The sequence below is a fragment of the Camelina sativa genome, chromosome 7, assembly GCF_000633955.1.
Source record: "Camelina sativa cultivar DH55 chromosome 7, Cs, whole genome shotgun sequence".
Taxonomy (NCBI): Eukaryota; Viridiplantae; Streptophyta; class Magnoliopsida; order Brassicales; family Brassicaceae; genus Camelina; species Camelina sativa.
Genome location: NC_025691.1, coordinates 32,373,979 through 32,385,506, shown reverse-complemented (window position 1 = coordinate 32,385,506; position 11,528 = coordinate 32,373,979). Strand labels below are relative to the sequence as shown.

Sequence of the window (11,528 nt, the reverse complement as noted above, 5' to 3'; positions counted from 1 at the left end):
GGAGCTGTATTGTGATAACTTGTCTGCTGTGTATCTTTCTGCAAATCCTACACTGCACAAACAGTCTAAGCATTTCAAGACACACTATCACTATGTCAGGGAACAAGTTGCAGAAGGCTCACTAACGGTTTATCACATTCCGTCGGCTTATCAACTAGCAGATATCTTCACCAAGTCTTTGCCAATTCATGTGTTCAACGATCTAAAGTTCAAACTTGGTGTAGTCTCACCGTCCACACAAAGTTTGAGGGGGGATGTAAAGCAGAACAACACTGCTCTTGTTGTTTTGGTCCAACAATGTAAGAAAATGGGCTTTGTGAATGATGTCCAGCCCATTACGATCATGAGTCGAGAAACACTCTGCAAAGCAAACGGTAACAAAACAGAGCCATGTGCACCTTGCCGTACAGTCAAACCAGTGAAGACAGCTCACTCTACAGCTCACAAAACGCTCCAAACCATGAATAGATTTGTTCCTCTAGGCTCTGCAATCCTCTGCAGATGATGACATGTGTCAGGGATCAACGTAGTTGTTTGTAAACCTAGTCTCTACTATAAATAGATTATGCAATGTAATGAGTGACAATAGGATGGAATAATACTTTTGAGTCACCATCTCTTCTCGTTTACGAGGGTTTATGACTCTTGCTTTCAAGAGCATAGCTAACTCATGTTAGTTGAATGGTTGTAGGCGATCTACTGCAATTTTGTTTCCAGCTGATATAACATTGACGACGTGATGTGTTACATACTTACTAGCTTACATATGTTTAGAAAGAGTGTTCCGCGCAGTACGAGACGAATCTGTATCATCCCAAAATCCGAACGACGTCAAAATACTACATGACAAACCTATCAATGTAATATATATATATATATATATATATATATATATATATATATATATTATAACGTCAAATTATTAAACCCAATTTCGAAAAAAAAGATGAAAAAAAAACTATAACCTTACCTACCAAAAACATTAACTAATATATAAAGACATACGACTTATGAGTTAGGCCATATATAATATAAAGTGAAACTATATGAATTATGAGTTAGGCTATAAGTATATTCACGCACATACATTACATACAATAATAGTTATATGCATGTCCAAAATATCTGGTGTGCCGGCCACTACCACCAACAAACACTTTTTATGCTTCCCATGAACATGAATTGGTACAATTACGTTAAAACATCACCTAACTATTTGGAATTTTATACTTTCATTATTCTCATGTATATAACTCCAATGAAGATTTAGTTGATATTTCTTCTGTTCCAAAGTACAAAAGCATCCTTTTATATTTAGGCTACTACGTCGATAGATCATATCCATAAGTATAGTGATTCCACACCCCAATCTAATAACATCTGGATATCTCATTTTGAATGTTTTAGTGGACGATCGAGTTCAAGATTGTTCATCACAAAGTATCACGATTGCATAGAGATTCGGTCGAATGCTTAATCAACAAATACAATGAATTGGTACTTTGATCCTGGAAATGAGCATATTCCAACATTGAGTTTCACGAATAAAATACATAAAGAAGAGACAATGTGGCTCTTGTCTCGGTGTAACAACACTTTTCTCGACATAAAAAGATGGTTACCAATACTGTATATGGGGGTATTTAAATAGACACTTATATAAATGAACCCGTCCGCTTTTGAATATCAAAGATTGCTCTAAATACATTTCGGATCATAAACTGGGACATACACCCCTAAAATTGTAACCGTAACCAAATTGAATTTAGGTTCAGTTTGCTTTTTTCTTGTTACAGTGTTTGTTTATCCTTAGTTAATGTGGTTGGGGTTACTAACACTAGTTTTTTTTTCTTTATAACTATTAGTGGTTAGACTTACTATTGATTTTTTTAATCTTAATTTTTAGTGTAGTGTTAGAGCTTAAAGAAAAGATGTTTGTCACGGCATGAGACGTGTTTGAAAGATTTCTATTTCGTACTACAAAAGTCAATACGTTGTCTTTGACTCCGTCTTGTTTTTGGTCATCACGAGCATCCTGACATTTTATTTTATTTTACATCTTCAGTCCATATACACTTATCGTCTGAAATATTGTCAAGAGTCGTGAAACATGTCAATTTTCTTTGTATACACCAGCTTCATTTGTCGTGAACTAGACCATGAAATCTTTGAATCTGTAATAAGTTTAGGTCAACAAAAATTGGTCTTTTCCTCACAAGGTGAAATATTCTTGACGACGTCGTGTCTTAATTTGAACAAGATTTTTTTGCCAAATAGAAATCGCTACTATAAGCTTTTGTAATACGAACTCTATATTCTGACCAAATCAGCCCCGAAAAGCAAGTCCGTTGTAAGTTGTAACATATACGTTTTGTCTTGTGAGATTTATTATTAGACCATAAATAGGGCCAAATGTGAGATGATAAATTTTGAAACTCTAATATGGTACAAGAAAAAAGAAAATGGTTGAGAACACTGACCCAAAATAGTATAAATAATCTGCCAGAAGTTTATCGCTCAATAGTTCCTCTCTGACTTTTTTTTTTCTCACCAACGAACCAGTAACCACCACAAAGAATTGCTAAAACTTATTGGCGTTAATAAAGTTAAATAATCATACTCGCTAGACCATTAGATAATATTGACAAATATTTAGTTATCATAAGCATAAGAGTGTTGACAAAAGGGATTAACCATGATTCTTTAAGATTTCACTACAAAAATGATAGTATAAATTAACATCAAAGTAAGAGATAAATAAATAAAATAAAGAATTAGGTATGATTAGTTATAACTTATGTGCTTGTTACTAGGAATCTTTAGACTATCTTCTCCCTTTGTTAAGAAAACTTCCTTTGGTAGGTATCTATTGTTATCATATCACTTCACAATCAGTCGAGTAATTCATATTATTTAATCAACGCTGAATCAATAATAAAAGGGATTTGAGGTGATACATAGGTCGTGCTTACGTAGTGAGTGAACTCTCATATACATATCGTTGAGAACTTTACTTTTTAGTGTCCATGTTTAAGAAAATAAGTTAGATGATTATTTTTTCCAATGATATCACGTGGGTAATAGAGATACCGACGAATAAGATAAATGTGAATTTTGTTATAAAGAATATAAAAATATATCTCGTTAACTTACTTAATATGAAATAAAAATTGCCATACTATATATAACATGAAATTCTGTGAGACCTGTTTTTTGTTTTTGTTTTTTTTTTTTTTTGTTTTTTGTTTTTTTTACCTTTTGTTCTTTAGTAATTTCAACTACTAAATATCCATAAAGTAGGATTAAAACTCGTAATGTAAAATATAAATTTGAAAAATGTCAGTATAAATTTTCCTCTCTTTATTATGATATTAAATGATACACTATGTTTAGCAAAAATGATGTTCATATAGAACAAAGCACATGGATGTTCACTTAATCAGCATAATGTGATTAAAGTGTAATTTGACGTCAGTTTATTTTCTAAGATTCATACTTCTATGGAAGTTTGATCATCATCAAACTGCTACCAACAAATTCAAACTCTTTAGAACCCAACAGTTCATCTTACACTTTTTTAGAACAATCTTTATTTTGTTTATCTGTTGAAACTATTTTTGCTTAGATTTTGTGTCAAACTAGGTAAATTTCAGTAATATTAAGGAAAAAAAGTCTAATACGCTGAACATTCTCAAAATATTATAAGAACAACGAGGAAATAGATCATCTTTAACTATCGTGAGAAGATCAGTATGAAAATACCTGATTAAAGAGTATGCGATTGAAACCGAAACCAAAGTTAATTGATTCTCGGCATTTTTTTGTTACCTCATATTAACTTCTTGGTCATTTCTTAAATTGGGTCTTGGACATCAGTTGATGATGCGCACACTAGTTTGGCTTCAAAGAGAGTAAACGAAGAAGCTACGAGATTTTTATGAGCTCAAACTGTTCTTGGTGAGTGATAATTAGTTTATCATCTTATCGGTTTCTTACTAATAGCAGAAACTCTCTCACTATTATATAGTCGTTGAAAACAAAGTTTATGCTTTTGCCTTTCTAAAAATGCATATTTATACGCACTACAATTTAATAGAAGAGCCATGCTGCGTTTTGATTATACTCAAAAGTGAATAAGCATAGGCAATACATATGATGTTCTAAAGGGTAGTAGGATGACTCTTTCCCGCTGGGAATCCAATTGTTTGAGCGCAGATCAATGATGTCCCGAACTAGAAATTTTATACGCTTATTAAATTGAGGATGACTTGAAAGACTCTTTAAACGTCTGAAGTAATCGTTGAATATCTGTTTTGAGCTAAAGCCTAAGGATGAACCGACAGATATGGAACCAACAAGCTTTTTGCCAACAGTCTAGAGAAAGACACAGACGGCTTCAAGTTTTTCCTCTGATGGACACGTTTTCTCATCATCCCCCAAAAGGTGCTGTATAATAAAAGCAAGTTAAAATGTGTTCTATGAACCAGGAATCATAGCAGCAATAATAAAAGTTAACCTGAACAATTTGGAGAACAATCTTTTGTGGAATCTTCTGCTTTAAAAACAGCTCACCAACCAAACGAAGATTCCCTAGAGTTCGGAGTTTCAACAACATTTCCTTGTCTTTCCGTTCTTTCTTATCATATGGCGCGTTCATCTTTCCAGTCTCATCGCTTAGTTCATCGGTTCCGTTAAACACCATTTCAACTTTATTCAGCAAAACCTTCATGAATGTGATCTCATGATCATCACTACCCATACGCTCAGGTGGAAACTTAGGCAGTCTGTCATGAATATCATAGCACAATTGAGCGTACATAGCGCAAAAAGTCGGCTCAAGGACGGCATTGTCGAAAATAAGGGTTGCCACACGCTACAGAGAAAAGAAAACACAAAATCATCTTGATTGACGTGCCAGAAGAAACTCCCCATACAAATTCTCCTTAGGTTCGTTGGATACTCAAGTCAACGTTTTATTATGTATATAAAATAATTCCTCCTTATGTATATAAGGGCGTGTACCTTTAAGATATAAGGTGTAATGCAAGAGCGGATAAGATGGCTAGTGAGACGAACATATTTCTCTTCGGCTAACCTGCTCATTATCCTGGCCATGAAAAAAAAAAAAATTACAAGCTATATCTAAACATTTGATGTTTGGAAAATAAATAATGGCTAATTTGAGAAATTAAAGGTTGAAATATTCCGTTAAAAAAAAAAGGTAGCTGAATAGAGGAACTGATTACCAGCTTTTTTCTTCCAAAGCAAATGCGTTATATGTTATCCAATCTTGCAACAGTACTGTAGATCGGAAACAAACCAACGACTCATCATCTTCTATGTTTTTTTCGGTCATCTATGATCTTGATTACGTTTTGGTAAAAAGGCTAGACGAATCTGAAATATATATAGAAACGAGTGGCCAAAGCATGGTGGAAACGTGTCCAATATTGATAATGGGTGAATATTCCCCATGCATCAATGTTTTTGGAAAAATCAGACCTGGATAACTGAATCACCGGTGACCGAAATTTATAGTTTTGTCTTTGGGCTAGTTGAAAATTGGAACAAGTAAAATGTGAAAAAGAAATAAAGATATTACATGCAAGTGTCTTAAATGAATATGAGAGTTACTGGGTTTAGTTCCCCATGTTTCTTATAACTTTCTCATTGACCCACCCACTGTAACTTTTTTTTTTTTTGACGATTGATGTAAACAAAAAATAAAACATGTCAACTATATATCTACTTGCATTTTAACAAAAAAAAAAAAAAAANTATCTACTATTTATAAAATTATACTGTAAATAATACTATAATAGTACTTGTTTTTGGAAAATAACAGTTTTTCTTATAACCATGGTTTTAGCTTTGCATGGCTATAATTAAAATCCCATCGACGTTTCGTAGTTAATCTCTAGGATTACTGGATTTGATCTCCAAGTCCAAGCTATATATTCAGAGACTCCAAAATACACCTTATAGTATAAGAAGACCGGAACATCCATACTCAATTTGGCTTTCTTTAACATATATGCGTCAAGATATACTTCATTTAGGCTGTATGGTTTAATTTTTGTTTTGGAATTACAAACATATATCAAAAGCTTCTAAACTTTACAGAGGAATAATACTGATTATTTTCACTGTGAATACATTTATACACAAAAAAGCATAAATGAAGGAGGATTTTGCTGTTGAATCAGCATGATTAGAGCATAAAGAAGAAGAGAGACCAATGATCAATATGTATCATTATATATCATACAAATTAATTAGTCTAATTAGTACGTGTATGTCAAACTATAACACATCACGTAGATGCAATATACAATCAAATACATAACTAGTTAAAGAAAAAAAGAAGAATAATCTTTGGGGAATTTTCACCCATTATCAATATTGTGGTACTTAAACCAACTCTGAACATAATGGTGAGCTCATGGTCGAGACGCAGCCTTTAAGGCGATCGATAATTACAATCTTTGTCTTCGTGAGGCTTGCGTGTTAAGTTAAAGACAGTCCTTCTTTGACACACTCGTCGAACTTCTCTAGCACCGCCACCATTTTTACGGATTCTCTGACCAACACCTCTTGATTAAATGAGCTAGAGCGCAGGTTGACAGCTCGTTGGGAATGGCGGTCTCTCGTTCTGCCCTTTAAAAAAACACCAAAAATTTTTAAAACCCTTGCCGCCTTCTTCAGCTTCCTCTATTTCAGGTTTGATCACTAGAAATGATTTTACTGAATCATTGATTTGGAAATCTAAAACAAAATCATTTGTTATTGAATCCTTAATTTTAAAACTGTTGTTGAAATCTTATGATTTGCAGATGGATTTGTCCACCACCCTACGGTAACCATTCAGACCCATAATTTTTTGGAAAAGAAAAAAAAAATCAAGATCCAATAAACCGTGATATTACTTAAAATTTTTGTATATTCATAAAAACCATGAACCAGAAAACACCAATAAAACTTCATTAATCAATTTATAGAAAAGGTGCCCTAACTATTTCCCGGTGGGAACCCAATTGTTGGAGCGCAAATCAATGAGATACTGAACCACAAATGCTGATTGCAAAACCAACCGAGGATGTTTTAACAAATTCTTTAAACGTTTGAAACACTCATCGTTGGTCTGTCTATCAAGCACTTTGCCCACAGTGTGGAGAAAGAGACTAACTGCTTCGAGTTTCTCCTTCGGTGGACACATTTTCTTATCATCCCCCAACAGCTTCTGTATAGTAAAAGTAAATTCAATTATACAACCTAAGCAAAACATAACTTGCAAAGTTACGTAACTTATCTTAAGTTAACCTTAATAATGCGCTGAACTATCCATTGCGTAACCATCCTCAACTTAAAAAGCTCACCAACCAAACGAAGATTTCCTAGAGTCCGGAGGTTCGACAATATTTCCTTGTCCTCCCGTTCTGCCTTATGATCTGGCGAGTCCATCTTTCTAATCTCCTCACTCAACTCGTCAGCTCCCTCGAACACGGTTTGACATAAATTCAACAAAATCCTGTTGAATGTGATCATCTCACTTTCTCCATGCTTTGCAGGACGAAAGCTAGGGAGTTTGTCATGTATATCATAGCACAACTGAGCGTACATAGGACAAAAGGTCGGCTCAAGAACAGCTTTGTCGAAGATAAGGGTCACCATATCCTACAGATGAACCCATGAAAGAAAAAGGTTAACTAATCAGCCATTATGACATAACCAAGCAAGATACGTAAAGAACATGTAGTAAACCAAAAGTCACTAAATATAGTTCGATTTTAATATATATAGAAAATACAAAAATAATTATTTCTTCTAGTTCTTCAACAAAAGTTTCCAAAACAAACTAAAAAAATCTAAATTTCAACACCAAACCAAAAAAAGATTGGGTAATGGTTCAGATTTCTCTCCTAGTTTAAACATCTGAAACGAATAAATGGAATGCCTAACATAAAATATACTTATAAATAAACAAAAAAATTAAACTTAATATGTGCCTTAAGATGAGACCATGCACCTTTAATATATCAGATGTGATGCAAGTGTTGATAAGTTGGCTCTTGAGACAACTATATTTCTCTTCCGCTAGTGAGTTCATTATCCTGGCCAAACAAAGTATAAAAGCTAAATCTTTTAGATGTTTGCATACGTACAGTATAATAAAATAAAATCGATGCTGATTTGAGAAATCAAAATCAAAGTCTATATATCACAAAATCTCCTACAAAAAAATGTAGCGGAGGGAGGAATCAATTACGAGTTTTTTTCTTCCGAAGCCCATGCTTTGAATGTTATCCAATCCTGCACCAATATTGCAGATCGAAAACTAACCAACTTAGCATCTTTCATGTTTTTTTCTGTCATTTATGATCGTTGTACGTTATAAAACAAAGACTAGAAGAGTCTAAAATATATAAGAAATGAATATAGCCAATGCATGGTGGAAACGATTCCAAAACTGATAATGGATGAATGTTCCCCATGCGTCAGTAATGCTAATAAATAACCGGACCTAGAAAACTGAATCGTCGGTGACCGAAATTTATATTTCTAATAAACTGACGTTTTGGCATTTCTACACATCTTAAAAAAAGAGTTTGGTTTTTATTTATAAATTTTTTTTTGGTAAATAAAGAAAATAGAAACCATTAATCAATTTTTTAGGAACAAAAATAAATTGTAGAACATTAATTTATTAGAAATATAGGGATTAGTTTTGTTTTTGAAACTAGTTGAATAGTGACATTCTATACAAAACACATATGTTTCATTCCATTAAAACAGAACACAATATATAAAGTAAGAACCATAGTTTAAAATACAACAAAGATAGGCAATCCCCAAAGCCAATACAACAAAGAGATAGAGGTAAATTTGATCATTCCCGCTTATCTGACTTCAAGAGAAGAATCACTAGGTAGATTAGATCTAAAGAATATTATTCTTCAACGAATCGTCTACTTGATTGTAACATGCAGGTAAACCGTAAACCGTAAATCTAAAGTATTTTGTTTTCGTAGAATAATACAACACCAAAAGTCTATTTCGCGACACTTAAATATTATTTTATTTTGTAACTTCCTTTAAAATGAGAGACCAATGATTAATAAGTATAATTTTTACTCCTATAACATACAAATTAATTAGCCTAAATACGTGTATATCAAATCATAACATCACATAGATGCAATATACAATCAAATAACTAGTGAAAGAAAAAGAAGAATTGTAACTTTGGAATGAGATCAGGTTATAGATACTTAACACAAGTTTGATCTACTATGCATTTACAGGAACAGAGGAAGAAGTAAATGGTGAGCTAATGGTCGAGACGCAGCCTTTAAGTCGATCTAGAATTGCGTTCTTTGTCTTTGTGAGGCTTGCGTGTGATGTCAAAGGCAGTCCTTCTTTGACACACTCGTCGTACTTCTCAAGCACCGCTACTATGTTTGAGAAGTCTGGCCGCTTCGAGGGATTCTCTGACCAACACCTCTTGATTAAGTGAGCTAACGCAGGTTGGCAGCTCGCTGGCAATGGTGGTCTCTCGTTCTATATTATAAATAACTGAAAAATTCAGTAACTTGTATCCCAAGAAACAAAACAACAATCTTTAATCTTAATCACAAACACTTCTTCACGGTGGTAAGTGATGAATAAAAGACTGACCTTTTCAGCGACTGCAAATGCGGCTTGCACGGGAGTCATACCTTGGAACGGAAGCAATGCAGTGGTGAGTTCCCATAGAACGATGCCAAAGCTATAAACGTCAACTTTTCTAGTGTAAGGCTTCTCTTTGATCATCTCTGGAGCCATCCATCGATACGTTCCCATATTACCCTTGGCCTCTCTGCATTGCGTCTCAAGACAAGAAGTCCCAAAGTCTGCAACTTTAACCCTCATTTCGTCATTCAAAAGCAAATTGTTGGACTTCAGGTCTCTGTGGATAACACCTTGTGAGTGAAGATACTCCATTCCTCTTGAGATGTCTAGGGCCAGTCTCAGTACGGTCTCGATCGAGAGTGAGTAAGGCTCTTTCTTGTTTAGGTACATTCGGAGGTTTCCTTGTGACATGTACTCTGTTATTATGCAGTATACCGGCGGTTTCTTGCACGCTGCTATGAACTATATACCAAAATAAGAATACAATTAGTGAAACTCTCATAATACAAAACAAAATTTAAAGGTTAGAGAGACAGATATGCTCTAGCTCTAAAGACAAAATCTTTGCTCTGTTTTTTTCTTTTTGTACTCCCACCAAGATTGTAAATCTTTATAATGAATGGTTTACACTTTGAGAATAACATGAAGAATTCAAACCTGAACGATGTTAGGGTGAAAGAGACGAGAAAGCAGAGCAACCTCGGACTTAAATTGTTGTTCGAGCTTAGTCCTTGTCTCTTCTTTGTGTGTTGCGATCCTCACCATCTTCACGGCGACGGCTCTTTGTTTGTAGATCCCTCTGTAAATTCTCGAGTGTGCTCCCGAGGCAAATTTGTTTCCGATAAAGAGCTGAGAAAGATCTGCGGTCCATTCCTCTCTTTCGCCTTTAGACGCTTCCCATGTCTCCACGTTCTCGGACTCGAGGATCATAGACCAAGATTCCATACTGTCGAATCTCTTCTTCTCCATCGTCTCTGCTTCTGCATACCGGTTGGTTTTAGAGGAAGATGGATGAGAGGGTAAAGGCGGGAGGGAAGGCTCTGGTGGTAATTTGGATCTTAGAGACCACCGTATACGAAACGGATTGAAACAAGAACTTGACATGGTAAATCAAGTAGAATTTTTTTGGCTTGGATCACAAGGTAGGTTTTGAAAAGCAGAGGATCTTAGGGTTAAAGATGTGTTAAACTAGGTATTTCCTTCTGAAAGTATGAATAGATTTCAGGAAGTGCATGAACTGATTCAAAAACATGGGTTCGATAGGATCTCCCGAGAATTTAGCCGCCGTGTCATTAATTTTCTCGGGGAAACAAAAACAAAATCAGGGAAAAGAAGAGAAAAAGAACCCAACAAAGAAGTTTTGAAAACAGAAGAGACTTAATGTCAAAAGGATGAGACTTTTACAGGAAGGAAGCAGAAACAAAGAAGGAAACAAATGGGTTTGATCATCGTCTGTTTTTTTTTTTTCGTTGCCTCGTAGAAGAACAATGATGAAACTTTCCGGGAAACTTTTCCGGGGGAAAAAGGACACGAGAAGAAAAAAAGCACCAGAAAGTTTTGGATACAAGTTGAGTTTTGGAAGTTGAAGAAGAAACCAAGTGAATAAGGAACGGATCCAAAGTATGAAAGAGATTTTCAAAGGTTTCTCGTGATTGCTTCGTTCAAAAGTTTGCCTTTTAATAGAGAAAGAGTTTATATTTATAGAGATTATAAATTACTCTTTTTCTCTTTGAGAACATATCAAATCGTGTTCGGTTCGTGTTTAGTTTTAGGAGTATATTATATTGTCTCGTTATCGTAGTCAATGCCAAATCGCCATGGTAACGAGTCGCCAAGTTACCGACTTATAAATTGCTTCA

The 11,528-nt window shown here is 34.5% G+C and overlaps 2 protein-coding genes and 1 pseudogene across 2 annotated transcripts; all 3 read right to left on the bottom strand.

Moving 5' to 3' along the window:
• On the bottom strand, window positions 4,069-5,355 carry LOC104703847 (annotated as a pseudogene).
• Window positions 6,961-8,360, bottom strand: LOC104703846 (eukaryotic translation initiation factor-like). The gene is made up of 4 exons (XM_010419932.2): window positions 8,267-8,360; window positions 8,027-8,111; window positions 7,321-7,674; window positions 6,961-7,240 (listed from the first exon to the last, which is right to left on the bottom strand). The coding sequence occupies exons 1-4, from the start codon at window positions 8,356-8,358 to the stop codon at window positions 7,013-7,015; spliced, it is 759 nt and encodes a 252-aa protein (XP_010418234.2). The 5' UTR covers window positions 8,359-8,360; the 3' UTR covers window positions 6,961-7,012.
• LOC104703844 (serine/threonine-protein kinase HT1-like) lies at window positions 9,110-11,349 on the bottom strand. The gene is made up of 3 exons (XM_010419931.2): window positions 10,327-11,349; window positions 9,676-10,131; window positions 9,110-9,558 (listed from the first exon to the last, which is right to left on the bottom strand). The coding sequence occupies exons 1-3, from the start codon at window positions 10,771-10,773 to the stop codon at window positions 9,289-9,291; spliced, it is 1,173 nt and encodes a 390-aa protein (XP_010418233.1). The 5' UTR covers window positions 10,774-11,349; the 3' UTR covers window positions 9,110-9,288.

What these genes read in the sequence shown, in the direction of transcription:
- LOC104703844 (XM_010419931.2), bottom strand. Translation starts at nt 10,773, where the DNA reads ATGTCAAGTTCTTGTTTCAATCCGTTTCGTATACGGTGGTCTCTAAGA. An exon ending in TTCACCCTAACATCGTTCAG is followed by an intron (nt 10,132 to 10,326) that starts GTTTGAATTCTT and finishes TTTGGTATATAG; the next exon opens with TTCATAGCAGCGTGCAAGAA. An exon ending in CATTTGCAGTCGCTGAAAAG is followed by an intron (nt 9,559 to 9,675) that starts GTCAGTCTTTTA and finishes TTTATAATATAG; the next exon opens with AACGAGAGACCACCATTGCC.
- LOC104703846 (XM_010419932.2), bottom strand. Translation starts at nt 8,358, where the DNA reads ATGAAAGATGCTAAGTTGGTTAGTTTTCGATCTGCAATATTGGTGCAG. An exon ending in GCTTCGGAAGAAAAAAACTC is followed by an intron (nt 8,112 to 8,266) that starts GTAATTGATTCC and finishes TTGTTTGGCCAG; the next exon opens with GATAATGAACTCACTAGCGG. An exon ending in TAGTTCAGCGCATTATTAAG is followed by an intron (nt 7,241 to 7,320) that starts GTTAACTTAAGA and finishes TTTACTATACAG; the next exon opens with AAGCTGTTGGGGGATGATAA.